We start from the raw sequence: 23,580 nt of genomic DNA, 5'->3' as shown, positions 1-23,580 counted from the left end.
ACTAATTTCCTTTGCCCTTGTAGATAATTGAGTTGTCTGCAATACTCCAAACTGAGTTAAAACTATAATCCCATATGTGAAAAAAAAAAGAAAGAAAGAAAAATGTTCAGGCATGAACAGATTTTTAATTTGTTATCTTGGTTATTGTATGCTATAAGGTTATTACCTTTCTATCCTGAAAAAGTCTCATGATATTGGATCCAAATCTGGTGATTTAAAGCCAAAAGAATAGATGTGCATTACATAACACAGTATATTGTTGCTATCCTACAAGCAGTTCCATGCCAATTTGTAATCAACCTTAAACCTAGGCAGAAAAAGCCCAACATATTGCCTTCTCATACAATTAAGAACTATTACATTTTGTCTTTTCCTTGGGAACACATTTACTTACATAATTGTACATTCATTATTTTTAAAAACCAAACTCCATTAAGGATAAGCCTTCCTAAGCTTACCAAGAAGCCATCATGTTTTTTGCCTTAGAGAAATTTAAGCTACAGTAGAAAAAATTTACGGGAAAAGTAATATATTTAATAATATGTCCTTTGGGTGCTTTTAACACTTTCTTAAAAGGAGAGCAACAACAGTCAAGAGAGGTGAGATACGAATTCAGGAAGTCTTAAACTTGGTTCCATTATAAAACAAATCAACCTCCTATAAGGTTGGGAAGGGAATCTTTGAAACAAAGTCAGACATGCTGAACACTAAGAATGTTACTGTTTCCATCCAGACAGATATAAGGTCCCATAACTTTCAAATTTTGCAAGGACACATTCATAATAATAATTTTAAAACTCTGTAATCCCTTGTCTTCAAAGAAGCAAGATTGCAGTCTGCCTTTTGTGGGGCCAGCCTAGGGTGTGGAAGAGGCTTTCCACCCTAAAGCTGGGAACCTGAGAGCTCTCATAGTTATCCTTCCTGCACACCTGTCTGAGTTTCTGGGGTACCTGTCCTTCTGAAGAGCAAAAGGCCTTTGGCTTGCCTCCAACTCTGTGTTTGGTCAGCTCCATCCGCCTGGAGACTGAACTCTGTCGTCTAGTCAGGCATCAGCCACCAGGGGAATTTCTGCCTCAATATGAGGGAGAAATAACGACATTGCCATTCTCTGACAGACTTCTGCCAGAGACTTCTGTGGCCCTTACCACCCACCACACCAGATCTTCCTGACAGAAGGCAGGAATCAAGTTCAAATTTTCTACACCTCTTAGGCACCGTGACTTGCACGTTTCATCACCTCTAAAGGGCCACTCCTCACAGCCAAGATAATTTCCCCTATCCCCAAGCTCCTCATTCCAGGCCAATGATAGTGACTATGATTTGGGTCTGCAAATGTAGTTCCAAAGATTAATAAAACATTCTACATGTAACTCACAATTCTTCTCTACTTTATGGCTGTGGCAGCTGCTTATAATATGAGGTCTGTTTGTACCTTGCTCACAAAGAACCACTCAACTTCTCCACTGCTGTGACTCAGAGAGCCATATCTAAAGGTATATGATAGTATTTCCTCTTCTGTTTGGCTCTTTTATTTACAAATACATACCTGTACTATGTTAGTCTGGAAGCTTAATGTAAACAGTCCATCAGATAGTATAAGCAAGGGGTAGCTTCACACCAGCCTTCAAATGTTGTTTATCAAGTAATTATAAAACAGTCTCTCCCTCTCCCTGACCCTCTCCCTCTTTCTCTCTCATAAACACACACACACACACACACACGCACACACACACACAATACACACACACACACATACATACACACACACATATATATGATACATCATATATATGTCTACATTTTGAGGACATGGTCCATGTTTTCTGATTTCTTTGACATCACTGTCCAACACTGCTTTGTTAAGAAGGGCTCTCTGCATGTGATTTTTATGGAGTGGAATACTGACTGCATTTTAGGCTCTCATTTGTTGTTAGCTGATCAAGCTCAATATGGGCTGTGACAACAGGGAACACAAAGTTATGTCCCTAACAGCCCTGGAACAATCAGACATCTATAAGTCCAGAGACTGACGAAGAAATAAAAAAACCCCAGAATACACAGGATTAACACCAAACTCGAATGAGATATTAGAAATGCTAACCTGGCTTCTAGGATTGCACACAGTATTGCATTCATATACCATACCTTTTTTCACCTAAATCCACTAAACTTTTAGGAGTTTCCAACTTACTGAAGAGGTGATTGCTGATGGTAAAGAAATTTCTAAGCAGGTAGAGTCAAGATAGAGACTAAGCAAGGTATACTACCTTTGCCAAATGATTCCCTTTGACTTTTCCATCAATAGGAAAGAGAGGGGGCCTTTGTAGATTTTTTTTTTAAGGTGTGTGAGGGGTGAAGTAAGCCACCACTTAGACCTTGTGCTAATAAAAATATTTTAGAAATTGATCTTATAATCTAAGCTTCTAAGGAGATTATACTAGTCAGGTCTCACCCACAAAGACAAGCAGGCTAAATAGGAGGCAACTTTTTGGGGGCTGCTCATGTGAGACAGGATACAGAAAAGGAAGGTCCTAGATGAGTTGCAAAGGGTGTTAGCTTAAGAGTTGCCCAAGAAGACCATAATCCGCAGGAGGACACTGTTGTTAGGGCCATATAGTAACTCCTTTTCTTGGTTATAGGACCCCTCTTGCAGCCAGCCCTTCCCACATTCTTTGGGGACACCAAGCCCCGTAACTCTAGCTTTGGTGACTGGCATGGGAAAGGCCATGGACCTAACCTCATCCAGTCAGACTAAAGCCCATTTATTTTCATTGGTTGAGAAAGTCAAGCTTCCCCTCCTGGAAGTGGAAGGGAGAATGTGGGCTAGTGGGGCAAATCTTCTAAAAGTGGAACCAACAAACTCTAGGAACAAAAGTTGAACAAAAGGAACAAAGGAACAAAAGTTGAAGAGTACAGTGAGATACTGAGCCTTCACCATGTTTTTAGAGCCTCTGGGTCAAGGCTTAGGTGGACCCAGAGTTCTTCTGGACTTTCATGTTAAGCTGATCAATTTGCCTTTACTTAAGCAGTTAATGTCAGGTTTTCTGTGACTTGCAAACTAAGGTCTCTTATTTACAAAACATTCTTGGTAGGGAAGCTAAGCTAAGCTAGAAGACAGAACTAAAGGCCAGTGGTCCAAGTTACTCCAAGAAGAAACCAGTTGGAGGGGTACACAGAAGGAGAGGTGGGTGATTTAGGAAACCAGTGTGAGACTGCAGGCAAGCAGCAGGACTCTCATTGTAGGAATGACCTGTCAAGGCCAGGGTCTCTGAAGGGGTCAGGCCAGGACAAACACAATCCTTGGTGAGGTGCGGCGCTCAGGACGAAGCATATGTTAGCTTGTATTTATATAAGGGAATAGTCTGTACCTCCTGACATGTGCCAAAGATGACAGGAGGCCGTGCCAAGAATGACCAAGGGCCAGGCAAGTGACAAGAGAAGGTACAGGCAGGGAACTATGTGAGGGGGCATGGACTATTACCTTCCAGCTTCCAGGCAGTCAGGACATTCTGTGAAGCAGGAAAGACTGGGCAATGAGCTTTACTTCATGGAAAAGGTAGGTTTATCTGGAACACAGCAGGAGATGAATTATCAAGAGGTGCAAACGGAATAGAGTAATGTTGGGTCTTTGGGAGAAAACAAATAAACAAGCACACCCAAGCTAAAATAAATGGCACGGAAGTCTCAACATTAACAGTCCCTCCCAGGTTGGGAGTGCTGGTCCTTCTGCTTAAACTACGATCAGTGTCTGATATTGTGACCACATTGCTGCCACCAAACACGTCTGTCACTGTTCCCAGTGCTACACAGCCATCTCCCCGGCCCAGGAGTCTGGAAAGTGGCCGAAGCCATAGGAAGAATCCTTGCCTTAGTGCTTCAAGATACCAAGCGTTCCAGTTAGGAAATTACTGCAATTAGGAAGTGTTCTGGAATGTGAATACGTTTGGAGAGTGAACGAGCAGCAAACACCAGAGGGAATGAGGAAGGCACTGGATACAGAAGTCAGTGGTTTTAGATTAAAGAAAGAAAAGTTACCTCAAACACCTAGTATGATTTCTCTTATTTCTTTCCATTTACAAGGAACTAAGTCCAACAATTACTAATTATTAGAAATATATATTTCATGGCATTTCCTATAATATAGGTTGACTGCAATATGACTAGTAATAGTAGCCAGTATTTGAGTACTTTCTCTGTGCCTGGCACTTTGCTAACTTCTGGACATTCACTAGCTTTTCTTTCTAAAAAAATTTTTTTTTAGTGTTTATTTTTGAGACAGAGAGAGACAGAGCATGAGCAGGGGAGGGGCAGAGAGCGAAGGAGACACAGAATCCGAAGCAGGCTGCAGGCTCTGAGCTGTCAGCACAGAGCCTGACATGGGGCTCGAACTCACGAACCGTGAGATCATGACCTGAACCGAAGTCAGGTGCTTAACTGACTGACCCACTCAGGCGCCCCCATACATTATCTTTTCTTATTCCTCTGTCAACCATAGAAAGTATGTGGCATACTGTTATTACCATTCCAACAGAGAAAGCCAAGATTTGGAGAAATTAGGAAACTTGCCAACACCTCTGGTAAAAAGACTGAGCTTTTAAAACTGCACTATACAAAACCAAAAAGGATAGTTTAGGGGAATATCATCCCTTCCATGGTAAGCTCTCAAATGCCAACTTGAACAATCATCAACATCTTAAGAAGAAACTGCCTAAATAATTCTCAGTTGTTTGTTTAAGCAAAGTGACTATGGCATACCACTTCCCACAGGGTGTATATGGTATACCATTGTCTACCTGGGTAAAAAGCATGTAAGTTGAACAGCTGTAGCAATGCTAATATTATTTTTTAAACTTAAAAAAATTGTAGGATACAGACAACCGCAGAGAGAATGACAGAGATGAATAAATTACTTAAATGAATTATTATAAGGTAAACACTCTTATAACACCATCCAGATCAAAACACAGAAATTGGGCACACACCCAGAGCCCTCCCTTTGCCTCACCCCATCGCAACCCTTTCCCTTCCCACAAGGAACCACTGGCCTGACTTGACTGCAATCATTTTCTTGCCTTCCCTTTAGTTTTATCACCCAAGTGTGCATCCTTTTTCAGATACGGTTTTTAGGCCTATTTAATTTAATTTAATTTTTATTTTTTATTTTTTTAGGTCTATTCTAATCTACAGCTCCTCTATCCATTCTCTCCCTTTTTTGTTGTTGTTGTAAAAATGATTTTTGAAGAAATGGAACCATTTAAACCTATAAAATGACAAAGTTTCCCATAGCCTGAATTTTGTTGATTGCATCAATACAAATATTATAACTAGTTAGTATAAATCAAGCCATAAGGAGGATATCAGGTAGATTGAAATGCAAACATCTTGTCTGCCAAATTCACAGAGGCATTAAGACTCTTCCTCTAACAAAACCATGGGATGATGATGATGATGATGATGATGATGATTTTTTTTTTTTTTACAAAAGCTTTGATATAGTTGCTTTGAGGTAATCTGTTTCTTCCTTCCTCTTGCTGCCTCATAATACATACATCTCACAGAAAACCTGGTAATGGGAAAATGCCACGTTGGATATATAAGGAAGGTAAAAAAACAAAAAACAAAAACCAAACCCCAATAAACATAAACTAAACAAAAAAGGGATTTTTCTTGGGAAGGAAATGGAAAGGACCAGCAACCTCTACCCAGTCCTTTGGTTATTTATAAGTTTGGGCACTTTTCTTTCTTTAAGAGATAGCCAGGTGAGCTACCAGCAGAAAAGAAATAGATGGTAGCAAAGCAAAATTAATAAAAGGGCAACATAAAACTCAATGTGATTCTTCTTTGGTGCAATGAAACAAGCCCTATTCATTCCCCCCTCATTTTTCCTCTTACCACCACATTCTTTTCAAGCCTTAGTTTCTAAGCAATGGCCTTCAGGCAAGGAATAAGAATAGCTTGTAGTTAGACCTACTTGTTATAAGATCTAGAGGCAAATTATTTAACACAAGTTTCCTTACATGAACAGAGAAGATAATCTGTACCTTACGAGGTTGTTGGGGGGCTCCGCTGAGATAACAGCTATAAAGTGTCACATAGTAAATGCATAACAAATGTCAGTCTCTTGGTTTTGCCTCTTCTCTGCCAAGTCGTATCAATTTTCCTTTAAATATGTTGACTTTAAAAATTCAAGCCATTGAAAATTAAAAGTGCAAATAAAGGACATAAAAAATTCTGAATTTTCATTTCACCCTATGCAGAATAAACCTTTTTGACAATGTCCTTGTGAATTTAGATACTTAGCAACATGCTTAAACTTGAAGAACCAGGGTCAAAACCCCTCCTTCACAATATTTCCTACATTCATCCTTTCTGTCCATTCCTTCCACAACCTTGCTGGTTTGGCACTACTTAATCAATCAGATAGCAAAAGGGAGACTGGAGATCTTTTATTCCAACCCTCGTTTTACTGGAAAGGAAACTGAAGCCCAGAGTTACTTGCCTAACCACACTCTCTAGTTCACAGCAGAGGCTAGACTACAGCCTCTAACACTGGTTGCAAAATAAATGCCTACGGGGGCCAGTAGGTAAAAGAGATGAGAGCAAAGGGAGGGTCTTAGGTGGGGAGCACAGCTGCTCTAAACTGTGAACTTCAACGCGCAGTTAGCTTGTGGGACAGGTGGGGAAGAGGGCCAAGTGCTGCTAGAACTTCTAACATTTAAAGAGATCATTGAAACTTGAAACTTCATATACAATCGACTTGCTTTTAAGGCTGGCAATGTATTAAACATTTTTTAAAGCCTCTCTGCCGGTCAAACAAGACACATCTGTGGGCTGGATTTAGCCAATTTGAGGCCTCTGCATCCTGCTAACCTTAAGTTCCTTTTATTTAATTTGCTTTGATTCTCACACTCCTTGCTCAAAAAGCCTTCGATGGCTCCCCATTGTCTACAAAGTCCAGATTTCTTAACCAGTCCTTCAAGGCAATCCATGGCCATATTTAAGACCCCAAATTGTATTTCCACCTTACAGTCTCCATCCTCCACTGCAACCAGAATGGCTAGTGACCTGTACACCAGGTACAAAAATATTCAAAAAGACACCTGACCCGGCCTCATGGTCTGTCCTTGGTCCCCAGACTTTCCCTCTCTTGGAATGACTTCCACCTGTGCACTCCCATCAGTGAAACTCTGTCCACCCTTAAGTGCCCAGCTTAAATACCACCCTTCCACAAAATACCCCTGATGGCCCCTACGAAAAGCCACCTTGCTCCGAATTTCTTTAGGACTTTATATCACTCACGTGACACTTAAAGCATGCTGCCTGCTTTTGGAGTTACCTGCATAGTTCATTTCTCCAAGCACCTAGCAACACTCCTAGAAGGAAGGGTCTGGATCTGAAGACTACAGTGTTTTGTACAAAGCAGGGGGCTCAATAACCATCCTAGAAATATTACCTTTTATACTGAAAACTTGTGGGTCGAACAGGAAGAAAATACCTTTACAGAATTCTATTGCGTCTGTACTTTCATAGGTAGACTCCTGAGTGACCAAAAAAGGGGTAAAGACCTCACTTCTCTGGTTCCCCAAAACATTTTCCCCACTGAACTACTACTTTCTACCTGCTTTGAGATTTCCTCCTCTAGAAGCACTCACGTTTTTGCCTTGGACAACACTGATGCTAAGAGACCACTGTTAAATATTCATCTGTTATGTGAAAGTGTTGGTCTTTTTCTATGAGGAAGGTTAACTTATCAGTCTGATGGTTATCACTTGGAAAGACAGAGAGAGACTGAGCTGTTGGCGAACAGACACTGTCATCAAATAGTTTAGTTGTGGTAAAATTGATTAAACCCTGACTATCCAGCAACCAAAGCTAATTCTGAGCGGGAGCGTCTTAAACTTGTATCTCACACTTTGTTTTTCTGGAACCACCCCCATTTCCAGTCATCTACATTCAACTATGTCAAGAAAGAAAAGAAAAAAAAAAAAAAAAAAAAAAGGACTCCATTTTATCTTTACTTGACCTGGCCAGCACTGGAGGCACTCAATAATATGTTTGCTGAATGGATTTTAAAAAATCAATTTTCACAGTCCTGTAAGTCTTAAAAGATGGCCTAAATTTATACAATAATGGGAAAAGTTGATACAATCTTACCTCAAACGAGCTATAGTTTAGATGTCAGCTGAGTAATTTCAACGAACATATCCTAGATACACCCTTTTAAACCTGTATAAATATATACTGTCAATGGCAAGTTAGACCTTGCAAACATAAAGTTAAGGCCTCACATTTATGTCACGTGGTAACGTGGTTGATGTTAGAGAGCCAAGACAATATTGAATTCCAGGAAACATCAAAGAAAACTGATTACAGGGGTTTCCACCGTGAAAACAATGTTTTTTTCCTGTTCTGGATGATGCCATTGTAGGTCACAACTACTGACCCTCTAAGTTCTTTACCAAAAGAAAAACAGTCCATTCTTAAACCTTTACTGGGAGTACTTCTAGCACAAGCACATTGTAACATGCTTATAATCTATAGGAGCATAAGCATCGTTTAACAGACTCAAAGAGCTTCCCATAAAAAGCAATTCTTTTCTTTGTAACTCCTGTGAAGGAAGAGGTCCAATAGATTACATACAAAGAGGCTCCAAGTTCCCTCATTTTTCCTACTTTAGGAAGTTTTGTGGTAAAACAGATTTAAAGCAAATAACTCTCCTCTTTGTTGAAAACTAGTAGGTTGAACACGCTTATTTTGTCTTTATATAAGTAATCGTCTGTGTTAAATCTCTGAAAACAAAATTTTAACATTTTAGAAATGTATATTCAAAACGCTTTTCGAGCATAAAAGGAATGCTAGGCCTATTATTATTGATGAAAACATGATTTAGACCAAGAGTAACAACCAGTTTGATTACATTGTTGTAAAATAAGAAGGCCCACGGATCTGTTAAAGAACAAGACAAAACACACTTATGATCGCAGGTGGAAGCCTGGGATCCACTACATCAAGATCACTGGCCCCCACTTGAAAGACTATGAACACGGCTAGAGGATGGGCTCCCAGAACTGTGTTTCTGATCTTAAACCAAGCCAGAAAGAAAGGGAAAGCTCCAATCCCTTTTGATCTCGTTCAATGTATGTTTCCAGCATAAACTGGCCTCGTTTAGGCCGACGATGTTTTCCCAATAATACTCCGGTGAGACAGGAGGGAGTCTTGCAACTGCAACCCGAGAATACCGGTGTTCTTCGCACGGAAATGGAAAAGCTGTGTGCTGAGACTGTGGGGACATACACGCACGCAGAGCATCTGCACGGAGGTGACATTTGGTTGCCCTTCATGAGCTCCCTGCTTCTGAGAATGGAGTGTCACTTATTATTATTTTTTTAACTGTAAAATGATCCTGGGAGGGGGGTGGATTATGGGTGGAACGAGATTCACCCCACACTCCTAGAATCCTTCCGGGAGAAGGCGGATTCAGGCTGGAGGGGCGGGAGTGTTCGGGACCGAGAGACTCAGGAGTGACCCCGCGGAGGTCACAGCCGCGGACCTTTGCGCCCCCGTCCCAGGGACCGACGCCCGGGGGACGAAGGCGGGGGCGCCCGAGCTCTCCCCAATCAGGGGCAGTTAAGTGAACGGCTGGCAACATCACAGCCCGGTGTCCTTTGAGAGCCGGCAGGCGGGCGGCCCCGCCCGTGTCCCCACCGGGCGACGGGCCCGGCCGGCCCTTACCTGGTTCCTGCGGTACCACGCACCCGACAGGGAGCCGTTGCCGGCGCCCAGCGCCCCGTACGTGAAGTTCCGGGACAGCTCGTCCACCGCAGCCGAGGCGGCGGCCATTGGGGCTCGCTCCCGGCGCTCGGGCTCGGGCTCGGGCTCCGGCCGCTCCCGGCCCCGCCGCTCCGCCAGGCGCCGCGGAGGGGGCGCGCCCTGCCGAGGCCGCGCCCCGGCCGCGCCGGAGCCACTTCCTGCTCGGCGCCGGGGACGGCGGGCGCGCCGGGGCCACCTGGCTCCCGCCCCCCCGCGCGGCGGCAGGTGCGGCTCCCGCCCCGCGCGGCCTCAGTCTTCCCGCGCCAGGTGCCCGCGGGGAGCCCGGCCGGCCGCGGCCTCCCGGGACGGCTCGCGGCGCACTAGACCGCGCAGGGCGGATCCCCCGAGCGCGCCGGGGGGACCGCACCTGCAGGGCCGGGAGGGAGGTGTCTCGCTGCCAGCCCCGGCCAGCGCTCGGGCAGCAACGCACGGAAGTGAATGGGAGACAAACGCACCCAACCCAGCGCGGCCAGCCACCTTCCTCCCTTCGCCCCGTCTGTACCTGGCAGCTCCAGCCATGACTTTTCTCACTTGCTTTTTCAAAGTTGTTTGTATGTGGGAAAGTCACGAGTTCCCGGAAATACTGTAAGCAACACGAGAATAAAGGTTGGATCGATTACATCTCGATGCCAACAATTGATAGGTCCTCAGTAAATATCCCTGCAAGGAAGGAAGGAATCTGCGGTAGCTGGAGGATGGAGGACCCCAACGTTTCTTTCAGAAATGGGTTTTCCTTCCGATGAAACCAGAAGGAGTTGCGGAAACTTTGCCAGCTACTGGATATAAGAAGTTAGAATCGGGGGCGCCTGGGTGTCCTCAGTCGGTTAACCACCCAACTTCAGCTCAGGCCATGATCTGCGGTCTGCGAGTTCGAGCCCCACATGGGAGCTCTGTGCTGACAGCTCAGAGCCTGGAGCCTGCTTCAGATTCTGTGTCTCCCTCTCTCTCTCTGCCCCACCCCTGCTCAGGCTCTCTCTCTCTCTGTGTCTCAAAAATAAATAAAACGTAAAAACAATTTTTTTTTAAATTCTACTAGGTTACTACAAAGGATTTGTAAGATATCTTGAGATTTTTAGGATTCTATATTGTTGCCTGAAGCACTGGAACTTAACAATTCTTTTGTTCACAAAATGCTGAGGTTCTTCTTACATAACGTGTTTTGACTGCCATGACTTCATTACAGAGAGACCTTCATGAAGAGAGAATAGTTGCCTAGTGGAAAAACTGGGAGAAAGTTTTCAGTGTTTGTTAGGGGAAGTGCACGGGTGAGAGAAGGAAATGAGGGAAAAAAATCATTTTAGGTAGAGAAGTATGAAGGCAAGTAATCACCAAGTTCTGCAGTTTTTTGCTTGAGCACCCAAAATGTTCAAGGAACAGTTAATATGGTAGCTAACTACTTGCAACTTTAAGAGGCTCATTTATTTCAAATTAATATCTGAAGGAAGAATGTTTTTTTAAATATCTTCTGTAATATCACATTGTGTTGGCGATTTATTAATGCTTCCATCAGTTGAGATGCTTTAGGGTACAAGTCACAGAATATCCCAATGCAAGTGGCTTAGAGAAAAAACACCTGTTATCTCTGGAGGGAATGTGGTTCTATGTGGCTCTGTGATGTCATCACTTGCATCTTTCTGCTCTACTATGCCTGATGTGTCAGGCTTTTCCCTTTGCGCAGTGGCAGCTCCAGGCATCGCATGCAAACATGACCGCATTTAGAAAAAAGTCAAGGCATTTCTTCTGATGCATCTTTTTACTGGAGAGGAAAACCTTTTCAAACTCTCCCAGCAGACTCCCCTTCAGGTCCCATTAGCTAGGATTAGGGTCACATGCCCATCCACGTTCTACCAGCAAGGGAGGCTGGGAAAGTGATTCTTGAGCATTTCCAGTCTCCATAGTGGGAGGCGAGCTCTGTCAGCAAGGAAGAAACCAGGATGGGGTGGGAGGGTACTATCAGCAGAGCCTGGCACAACCACTGCTTAATATATTCTATCAGCCAGATTGTAACTAGTCATACAGTCTCTAACAAGCAAGATAATAAATGGATCGTGTTACTTTGCTGTTTAAAATGCTACCAAACCTCTCCATTGACACAATAACGTTCACACTTCTTAAGCTTGGCATATGAGACACTTTATAATCTGACCCCCATACTCTGCTACACTCAATTCACTCCCGTTTTATTTTTTATTTCTTTAAAAAAAATTTTTTTAACATTTATTTATTGTTGAGAGACAGAGAGAGACAGAGTGTGAGCAGGGAAGGGGCAGAGAGAGAGAGAGGGAGACACAGAATCTGAAGCAGGGTCCAGGCTCTGAGATGTCAGCACAGAGCCCGATGCGGGGCTTGAACTCACAAACTGTCAGATCACGACCCGAGCTGAAGTCAGACGCTCAACCGACTGAGCCACCCAGGCGCCCCCATCTTATTTTTTAATTAAAAAAAATCATTTTCTGTTTCTTTGCATTTATTTAAACAACTTCTAATTGTGGAGGAAGACAGCACTTGGTACGGACTAGGTCCGTGTGATGTGTAGCCGGTGACATGCTGTTCTCCAGATTCCAAGATGCCCCTGAAGTTTCTGTGGCTGTCCTGGTGTGTGGGGGTGGTTGGAACAAAGAATTCGTGACCAATGTTCTTTTCCACACAGTTCACAAGGAGGCGGCAGGAATGCTGTGTGAGCTATTTTGGTCCTGGCTGCGTAGGAGTTGCTGGAGGCTGCTCTGGGGTTTGTGACGGCCTCTACCTCTTAGGAGGTTTCTTCAGGGGATGTCCTGTTCACTTTACAGGACACCAAAAGCCTTTAATCAACTGCCTATTTTTAGTGCTGAAATGGTGGAGGTCTGTTCCTCAGTTATCTCAAGGAATTCTATTCAGATGCCACATCATTTGAAGCTAAAACCTGACTCCACGGCTGATTTGCTGTGGAGTTGCTTGACTTCTCTGTGCTTTGCATTCATCATCTGTAAAAGGAGGGATAATGAGTACTGAAACATAGAGAGTACTCAGTAAATGCTATCTTTTACTATTAATGACCTTGGGGGAGGGAAGAATTCCTTAAACAAACAAATACACACACACACACACACACAAAATACAAACCACAGAGGTTAAGATTGATACACGCAATTGCAATAAAAATTAAGAACTTTCATAAATCAAGACCATAAAATATAAAGAGATAAGTCATAAAGTGAGAACATTGTCACGACACATAACTGACAGGGGCTCACATCCAGAATATATAAATAACTCCCATGGGTCAATAAGAAAATGCCAGATAACCCAGTGGAAAAATGGGCAAACACATAAATAGGCATTTTTCATAAGGGAAAGTAAAATGACTGAAAACTATATAAAATGGTTCCATCTCACCGATAATCAGGAAAGCAAAAAAATTTTTTTAAATTTATATTGTCTCAGTTCATTGGGGCTGCTATAACAAAATACTACTGACTGGATAGCTTATAAACGACAGAAATTCTTGGCTCACAGCTTTGAGGATGGGAAGTCTAAGATCAAGGCATCAGCATAGTCACATTCAGGAAGACCCTCTTCTTGGTTCATAGCCAGCACCTTCTTGCCATGTTCTCACATGGTAGAACGGGCTAGAGATTTCTCTGGAGCCTCTTTTATAAGGCGCTAATCCCATTTATAAAGGCTCCACTTCCTAAGGCCTCACCTACAATTACTATCAATCTTTGGGGAGGCTCGGATTTTAACACATGAATTTTGAGGGGGGGGACATAAACATTCAGACCACAGCACATACCAAACATTGGTAAGGATGTGGAGTAACAGAAACTCCTTTTCATTGCTGATGCTATTGACATTGGACAAATTTGGCATTATTTGGTAAAGGTGAAGGTGCATATATGAATTTCACTCTTAGATGTATACCTCAGAGAAACATCTGCACACTGATAGTAGGAGAGGTGCACCAGGATAAAAGAGCTCTTTATAGAAATTTTTATTTTTATTTATTTTTTTATTTTATTATTACTACAAAAGATACACATTTATGTCTTGTGACATAACTTTCATAACTGTGATATATTTTATAACTAATACAATGGATTAATCAAGAAAAAAGAAAGCAAGGTTTTGTGGTCAAAATTTCCCAACAGTTCAAGGTCGGTAGACCTGGATTTAAGTTCAGTCTTCTATTCCTTATCAGCGGCATGGCTTTGGGCAAATTCTCTGAAAGTCAGTTTCCTAATTCATAAGGTTGGGAATGATATTTCAAAGGCTGTTGTAAACATTCAGTACTTGGTAATATGAGCGAGAAACACCTTACAGTCAGCTCTGTTCACCAAACACTTGGTGCCAGGAGCCAGAGGCACAGGGATGAATAAAGCATGGGCTCTGTGCCCCAGGGGCTGACAGCGACGTGAGCAGACAGGTAAACAGGTAACTTTAGGGTGAGAGCTGGGAGACAAGAAAAAAGTTGTTCGCAGCTCAGCTTGGGAAGGTAAGTGGTACCTGAGAGGGTCATCTAGAAGGGGGTGATGAGTGTTCTGAATCCTGAAGGATGAGTTAGCCAGTGCAGGAGAGGGGTGGGGGTGAGCAGGGCTGACAGCAGGAACAGGCATAAACCAAGACCAGAGGCCAGGGACAGCATAGTGTGCATATTTCCACATTAGTCTTGGGTGAGAGGAGATCTACCCTAGAATAGGGACAGGAGGACCAGCAGGGCCAGGAAATTTAGGTTTCGTGTGCTGGGGTATCAAGGTTGGACTTGACTCCTAATGGAAGCCACTGAGTAAGTTTACAACAGGTCAGGATTGGTGCTTTAAAAGATTCCCTGCCGGAAGGGCAGGGATGGTTTAGGTGGAAAACACCAGAGACAGAGAGACAAGTTAAGAGGCTGCAATGACTCAAGTGAGGATACATGACGACGGCTGGAGAGTGGAGAGATTTCAGAAATGTTTCCAAGCAAAACCAGCACAACCTGTTGATGGGGCAGGGGAGGGAGAGAGAAGAAGGGAAGGAGGGGGAGGAGAGAGAAGAGAGAGTCTACGATGTGTTCTAGTTTGGGCTACTGGCTGCTAAGGCAGCACAACTTGCCCACACTGGGGACTAGGAAAGAGGATTCTGTTTAGGGGGAGAGGGTGAGCTCAGCTAGAGTTGAAGGTTCCTTGAATTTGAGGAGCTTGTGGGGCATCTGAGCAGAAAACGATGTGCACGATTATCCTAAGATGCAGGGGTGAGGTCTGGGGCCAGAGAGATTTGGGAGTCACCAGTGTGCAGGTGGATGAGACTGGCCAGGGAAACCACATGGCCTCCATCTTTTGGAGTAGGACCAGGCAAACTTTTTCTATAAAGGGCCAAATAGTAAATAGGTTTTGTGGACCATATGGTCTCTTACCATAACTATCCAACTCTCCCGGTGCAGTGCAGAAACAGCTACAGGCAGTATGTAAATTAATGTGCATGGCTGTGTTCCAATAAAGCTTTGTTTACAAAAAACAGGTGGCTGGCACAAACCAGAGTTTGCTGACTCCTTCCTTTTCTAGAGAGAGAAGAGCCGAGTGCGGAACACAAGGCCAACAAGGACCACTTGAGAGGTAAGAGAAGAAACTTGCCGGTCCTCTTGGCAAGTGAGTGACAGAATCCCAAACCAAAGGGAAGTTCAGTAACTGATAACTAAAACCTGGGACAGCAGGGATGGAGCCGGACCACTAGATCCAGGAACTGATTTTTGGGCACGGGCTTCACCCTCAGGCCAGCCCCACATGGTGGGGGCATGGCCAGAGCAACTCCTAATGTCCATCCTTAGAGCCTGGGTTCAGAAAGGTAAAGGGAGTGTGACAGGTTGGTTACTGTTCCCGGTTCTTCGTGCCCCACTCCCATGCAGGGACATTTGTATTATCCACTCCCACTCCTCCCCACCTCCCTCCCCTCCAATTACCAAGTGACTGCAATTCCTCCCACCTACAGGCAGCTTCTCAGTGATGCTGGGTTTGGCCACACGGTCTGCTTTGGAAATGTGGATAGTGACAATGTGACAGTTCTGGGTCAAGGCCATCCGAGGCATCCTGTGTTTCATCTTGCTCTGTATTCCTGGGCTCTCTTCTGAGAAGAGTAGGCCCTAAGTAGCCGCTGGTCCAGAGAGAATGAAGCCTGGGAAGCACACCTGAGGCCAATCCTGGCCACATCGGGCCTACAGACTCATGGATGAGAAAATAAATATTGGTTGTTATAAGCCACTGAGATTTTGGGAGTATTTGTTATACAGCAACACAGATCCATTAAAGGTGTGCCCCAACCAGCTTCATTTAGAAAGTCCTGGTGGAAAACTGGCCTGATTTGGGACGTGTGACCCATCTCTGGCTCAATTACTGAGGGCAGAGAGATTTGGTTTTATGCTTGGCCCACAGGGATTGTTGCTCACTCTCTTCAGGGAGGTGGGGGCAGTTATCAAGGTGAGGAGAGGGAGGCTGAGTGGACAAAGGCTACAGCCAGTGCCGTGAAGAAGTGGCATAGAGTCATGCCAGGGAGACGGGCAGGGGAGAGTAACAAAAATGAAGGTATGTTGAATTATGCCACAGGTGGCAAAGAGAAGGGCAAGACAATAAATGAAAGGTATTCATTGGCTTTGGCAATAATGACCAATAGAAGCCTGAGTGGTCTTTGCCTGGGTGGTTTCAGTGTTGGGGGTGCCAGCCAGGTTATAGTTGATGGCAATATTTCCATAAACTGTAATTCACTATACTAGTGTTAGCTATTCCTAAAAAGGACCTGAGGTAGGGAGCAGGTTAGGAGTCCGTTAAGGGAGAGTCAGGAGTTTCACTTACTAGCGCGTGTCTTTGAAGCCACAGGTGGCCCCGGGGAGAAGGGAGTGTTGGGATCACCCACATGAGAGGGAGGTGATTTTCGAAGTGGGAGATGTATCCCCCAAGGATGGAACCAGGATGAAGGGTGGAGCACAGTCCTGGTGTGACCCTCAGGGCCGACAGCAGCAGAATTGTATCTGGGAACCAGACATGAAGGCAGGATCCAAGCGACATGGAATTGAAAACAGCAGGATTTAGTGAGAGATCACGAGGGAGGTGAGAGAGGCCAAGGGAGGAGAGAGCTGATAAGAGTATCTGGGCTCAGGCCTGGAGAAACGGTACCAGAGCCAGTCCTAACACAAGTGTCCAACTGGCAAAATATTAGTCTAGTGCCCTCCCCCTTTTGGGACTCTGACCTTCTCTTGATTTCTTTCCAGGCCTCTTTCCTTAGCCCCTGTCCTCCTTCTGCATCCTGTCTCTCTTGCCTTTACTGACATCTGACTGTGTGGGACTTCCCAAGGCTGTGTCCCACCCAAGCTGGTCCTCCCCAGCCAGTCACCCAACATCTTTCCCTCTGCCTCCTCTGAAACTGTACTGTGTTGTGTCTCATTCCTTTGGTCTCCACTCTCAAGGTGGCATCTAGGAATGGGTGCATGCCAAGATACTAACGTTAATAGGTCTTCTTCCATGGCTATTTGCATTCTAAACAGACTCTCCTGGTAACATGACATCTTAACCCAAAGGATTTTTTCTGTCAAAGGAATAAGAATTGGGCAGATGGAGGTGGGGCATGCAAAGTTGCCTCTCAGCTCTTACCATATAATAGGTTTGTCACTGATGGGGCTTGTCATGAACTGGAGAAGACATTAAGAGAAAAATAAGAACCTTAGTTTTAGGTGACAACACAACAGATTTTAGATGTAATTGCCAAATGAAGACGCCTTGATTTGGGAAATATAGGGCTAGACAAATGGCCACAAACCCGAGGTCAAGATGTAGTTACCGATATCTTGGTATTATCCTTTTCTTCCAGTTTATATCTTCCGTGCTGTGGCGGAGTCCGGACTTCTGCTGCTCAGTTAAGAAGGCCAACTAGGTGGGCGAATTAGTGAAGGTTCTCCAGAGAGAAAGAATCAATAGGAGATGCAGATATAAATATAGAGATATGGATACAGATCTCATGTGATTATGGAGACTGAGAAGTCCCAAGATCTGCAGTGAGCAAGCTGGAGATCCAGGAGAGCTGATGGCGTCAGTTCTAGTCTAAACAGAAGGTTTGAGACCCAAGAAGAGTCAAATTTTCAGTTCAATAATGAAGGCTGGAAAAGACTGATGTTCCAGCTCATCAATCAGGCAGAAGGAGATCTGTCTTACTCAATCTTTCTTTTTTTAATTCAGGCCTTCAACTGATTGGAGGAGGCCCACCCACATCAGGGAGGGCAATCTGTTTACCAGTCTACTGACACAAATCCTAATCTCATCCAGCAACACCCCCACATTACACCTAGAATAATGTTTGACCCAACGTCTGTGTGCCCTGTGGCCCGGTCAGGTTGACATTTAAAATTAACCGTGACAGTGAGCTCCTCAAGGAGGGAAATAAGATGATCCTGTGTTGCATTGAATACCAATGAAATGGCCTGTGGAACCAGGTGTGACAAATGTGGCAGGCACAAGTCTCACAGACATAAATTTGATCATTTGTACCACTTTTCTTTGGCCTGGAGCTTGGTTTCTGTAGTAATCCAATTTGTCCTGTAGGTTTTCTATGACCGTTTTACTTGAACAGGATTTACTTTCTATCTTTCTCCGCCTCTCCTTTTCCTTCTCCTGCATCGACATTATCATCATACTGTCATCAGCAGTAGCCGAGGTTTATTGAATGCCTGGTGCTCTCATAGCTCTGTGCCAGGAAGGAATCTGGGATTCATGGGGAGAACTAGATCTATCCCTTGCTTTGAGTGGCTTAATTACAGTTCAGGAGACAGAACATACACGTAAAGAGACAGGTAAATGCAAACCAACTATGAACTAGTTAACTAGGTGCTAAGTGCAGTGGGACCTTTGTCTTAAGACTGCTGAAAAGGAGTGATTAGCAGCTGAAAGTGGTCTGGAAAAGCTTCAAGACATTTCTGACCTTTCAGCAGGGCCTGAGGGAAGAGTGCGTCCAAAATAAGTGTCAGGAAGGAGAGAGACGGCAGGAAGGGAGAATGCCCTGGACAAAAGGGAAAAGTGTCAGTGTGTGCAGGGACAGACAGCAAGTCCCGGTTTGGTGGGCTCCTGAGCCATCGAACAGCTTGATGCCTGGAGAGTGGCATCCAAGAACAGCTTTAGGTCCAGGTTGCTAATTAAAATTTTTTCACTGTGTGTGAAATTTTCCAGGATCAGCAATGGAGAGTCATCTGCATCTCATGGAGGCGTCTCCTCCCCAACACAACTTCCTAAACCTGTCCAGCCGGTCAAGAATCACTGCTGCTCTACCCAGTGACACACACTCCCTCTGAAAAAGCCTGGAATTGCACATGATTAAAAGAAAAAAAAAAGCAACTAAAGAAAAAGCCTCTGTTTTCACGTGCACAGTTAATGCTGTTTTTCTATGGTTTGTCCTGTTTGCCTGTCACAGCAGTGGTGTGCTGTGGATTTAAAGCAAGCATGGACTGGTCTAGTGGTTCTCCCGCAGGACCCTGCTCAGTGCTGTGCTCAATTTGCTTTGGGGACGGCATAGAAACTGTGCGTGCGACCAGACGAGACAGTGTTAGCTTTGCTTCCTGTCAGCCAGTAGGGCAGCTCACTTCCTCCCTCCAATTTCCCCAGACTTCCTCAGACCTCGGGAGGCTGTGTAGGTTATGGAGAGAGTCAAACACTGTGAGAAACTACACATGCTCCAGTCCTGCTCTGCTACAAACCAGTTGTGTGGCCTCAGGCAAGTCCCTTTATCTCTCATTTGTTCATCTGTGAAATGAGAGGTTTGGACTGATGACCATGCAGAATGTTTCCAACTCTGAAGGATGAGTTTAGGAGGATTTGTACCTTCTTTGAATTGCATCAGACAGTGTTTTTCTCCTCTGGCTGCTTAAGGGAGGAGAGAGTAGCTCTAGAAGGTCCTCATTCCTCTCTCTAAAATGGCTTGAGATATTAGTCCCTAATCAAAGAGAGTTGGCTTTTACCTACCAAACACATTTTTTTAATGCTTATTTATTTTTGAGAGAGAGAGCGTGTACGCATGAGTGGGGGAGGAGCAGAGAGAGGGAGACACAGAGTTGGAAGCAGGCTCCAGGCTCTGAGCTGACAGCACAGAGCCCCAAGCGGGGTTCGAACTGGAGAACAATGAGATCATGCCCTGAGCCAAAGTCAGACGCTTAACCGACTGAGCCACCCACGCACCCCCTACCAGATACATTAAAAAAATATCTCTTATGGGTATTTTCAAAAGATGGACTATTTAGAGAACTCTAAATGTAGGAGGACTAACATTCAAATAATGCCACAATTTAGTAGCTGTATGATCTTGAACCTGTTCCTTCAATTTCTGGGACTCAGTTTCCTCATTTGTATAATAATAGTAACAATGACAAGAACCACAGTCCTGAAGGGAATTGTGAGGATTAAATATGTAAGCATCAAGCCCTTAGGACAGTGCCTACACATAGTAAATATCCATGAACTGGAGCCATTAGTATGAGTGTCGCCGGTGTATTGGGGAGGAAATGAAGCCTAGGGTTATAGCACTTGCCAGCGGGAACAGGATCAAGGCAGATCTGAGTTTCAATCTGGGCTTTGTCTCTAACCAGCTGTGTGGCTTGGGCAAGTCATTTTACTTCTTCATGCCTCAGTTTCTTGCTCTTTATGGGAATAATAATAATTCCTGCTTTGTAGAATTATGAATGAACTTCCAGCAAGACAAGGCATTCACTGAGCCTGAAGAAGACAGAGCAAGCATTCCACAAATTTCATCACAATTGCAAACAAACAAAAGTAATAACAAGTGCTGTGCTTCCTTCCCCCACTGGCTTTCCTCCAAGGGTGGCAGTAGTGAAAGGAAAATGTCCTGAGGAGAGGGATTGAATCATGCTTTGTAAGAGCAAGACCATCTCCACCTGGTTTATCCTATAGCTTCAGTATCTAGCAGGGTGCCCAGCACATGCGGACCCCAGAAAGAAAGCCTTTACTGATAGTGGAAACGAGAAAGAGACGCTCAGAAGTCATTCTTCTTTGACAAGACCTGGCTTAGTTTTCAGGCTTTCAGGCTTATGTCGTCTTCTGCCTAAACAATTCCACCCAGGAGGACATTCAGAGATGTCGAGACCCCCTCTTTACTCCAGACTAGTCCTGTCCAAAACAAATATGATGTGAGCCACATATGGAATTTTATTTTATTTTTATTTTTAAGTTTATTTCTTTATCTCTTTAGGGAGGGGAGAGGAGCAGAGGGGGAGAGAGAGACAGATTCTTAAGCAGGTTCTATGCTCAGCGTGAAGCCTGATATGGGGCTCAATCTCATGATTGCGAGATCATGACCTGAGCCAAAATCCGGAGTAAGACATTTAGCTAACTGAGCCACCCAGGCACCCCCCACATATGGAATTTCAAAACTCTTAGTGGCTTTGGTAAAGTAAACAAAAATAAGTGAAATTCATTTTAATAATGTACTTTATTTGACCCGCTATATCCAAAATATTATCATTTCAACAAATAATCAAAATTAAAATCAAAATCAAAATTATTTAATATTTTTTGTATTAAGTTTGAAATCTGGAATGTATTGAATTTGCTGCAGATCTCAATTCAGGCAGCATATTTCTTTTTTTTTTTAATTTTTTTTCAACGTTTATTTATTTATTTGGGACAGAGAGAGACAGAGCATGAACGGGGGAGGGGCAGAGAGAGAGGGAGACACAGAATCGGAAACTGGCTGCAGGCTCTGAGCCATCAGCCCAGAGCCTGACGTGGGGCTCGAACTCACGGACCGCGAAATCGTGACCTGGCTGAAGTCGGACGCTTAACCGACTGTGCCACCCAGGCGCCCCGCATATTTCTTTAAAAAAAATTTTTTTAATGTTTATTTTTGAGAGGCAGAGAGACAGAGAGACAGAGCAAGAACAGTGGAGGGACAGAGAGAAAGAGAGAGAGAGAGAGAGAGAGAGAGAGAGAGGGAGACACAGAATCCAAGGCAGGCCCGGGGCTCTGAGCTGTCAGCACAGAGCCAGATGCGGGGCTCGAACTCACAAGCTGTGAGATTGTGATGTGAGCCGAAGTCAGCCGCTTATCCAACTGAGCCACCCAGGCGCCCCGAGAGAGCATATTTCACGTGCTCAACAGCTTCATGTGTCTAGTGGCCCCTATGTTGGAAGGCATAGCTACAGACTAAGAAAGCAAGATCAAGCCTCTTCTTCCATGCACCCTCAAACCCACCCTTCAGTTTCACTTCCTGTCTGAGGACCCACTTATTTCCCAGGTGGCTGCCCTAGAGAAAGGCTTCAGGCTTCTTAGAAGATACACCCACCACCCACATGGCTGTGCTCTGCCCTTACATGTCTCCCTAGAAAAACCATACGAGAACACAACACCATAGCCTCAACGCCCATTCCACAGGATATACACGTACAACAAGGAATTAATTTTTCAAGGCATTTCCAAGCTTGCTACTTGAAATATCAATGATCTAATAGTGTCAACTACCATCCTCTTTTTTCAGTCATGCCTTTGGAGATCTTTTCCCACTGTGATCTGGCCTTTATTTAACCCTCTTTGGTAATTCACTTATTGAGGGCCTGCTATGTACAAGAGTTAGGAGCATGGTAATGAGCAGGAAGAATGCAGTCAGTGCCTGCCTTGGGAATGTTAAACTTGGGTTGGACAGGAGGATGAGTAAGCAGGATCCTTTTTTTTTTTTTAATGTTTATTTATTTTTGAGAGGGGGAGGGGAGGGGCAGAGAGAGAGGTGAGACACAGAATCCGGAACAGACTCCAGGCTCTGAGCTGTCAGCACAGGGCCCCCAACCTGGGGCTTGAACTGACAGGCCATGAAATCATGACCTGAGCCGAAGTCAGATGCTTAACCGACTGAGCCACCCAGGTGCCCCAGCAGCTTACAACATGGTATAATGGGGGGAATAAATACTAAGTACTCTGGAAACTCATAGGAAGGCAACTAACCTAACACAGGAGTCTGTGTGTGTACGTGTGTGTGTGTGTGTGTAAGGGGGCAATCAGGGAAGCAACATCTAAAGTAAAACCTGAAGTTTGAGTTAAAATTGGAGTGTGGGGTTGTTGGGTGTGGGGCTGGAGAAAGAAAGAGAACATTCCAGGTGAGAAGAGAACAATCACATGTTCCAGAGGGTTCAAAGTAGGGGGTCTGCAAATCATCCCATCCAGCTGGAGTCTGGGAAGACTAAATTTGTGGCTTGGGTAGGCGTAGAGGAGGCAAGGAGTAACTGTGGTTAATAGGTAGGGCTTTATTTAAATTCCATTGTAAAGATCCTAGGAACTCTAGCTCTGGTTCTGATTTCTTGCCTGCTGTTTACAGGGTATCTCCATGTTTCACTTACATTCAGCATGTTCCAAATCACTCATCACCTTCACCCCTCTGCTAAATATTCCATACCGGTTCTCTATCCTAATTTCTCTGTCTCTCATAATGAGATCAGCATAATTTCAGTCCCCCCTGCAGCTAAGACATCTTTCATCTCTTCTATATCTTCACCCCTGTACCCAAGCCATCACTAAATCTCACTGATTTTTTGACTGAGTGTCTGAAGGCTTTGGTTCAAGCACTTTCTGGCTTCCTTGAAGATAATTCATCACTCATTTTTCTATAATAGCTTTAAATTTTCACCAAGGCTATCCAAACTCCGAGTGGTATAACTTGTACTCCTTTGAGATATCATATTGGAACAAACCAGCAGTTTTAAAAATCACATCAGATTATAAAGTAGGAAAATAATTCCAGCAGTCCAGAAAAGCCCCAAGTAATTTTTGTTGGAAAAACATTTTA

General features: G+C 44.2%; 1 protein-coding gene across 1 annotated transcript in view; it reads right to left on the bottom strand.

The window, feature by feature from the left end:
* Positions 1-23,580, bottom strand: part of NIPAL2 (NIPA like domain containing 2) — a 156,468-nt gene that overhangs the window by 72,334 nt on the left and 60,554 nt on the right. Inside the window, exon 4 of the mRNA XM_047088841.1 lies at positions 9,733-9,968. Coding sequence (XP_046944797.1) covers positions 9,733-9,968 — 236 coding nt within the window. The remainder of the gene's footprint in view (positions 1-9,732; positions 9,969-23,580) is intronic.

This window comes from Lynx rufus, unplaced genomic scaffold, assembly GCF_022079265.1.
Source record: "Lynx rufus isolate CCGP_SWC_20201006 ecotype Redwood Valley unplaced genomic scaffold, mLynRuf1.p SCAF_26, whole genome shotgun sequence".
NCBI classification, from domain to species: Eukaryota; Metazoa; Chordata; class Mammalia; order Carnivora; family Felidae; genus Lynx; species Lynx rufus.
Note: the sequence above shows the minus strand (reverse complement) of the source record. Positions and strands in the feature narration are given on the sequence as shown.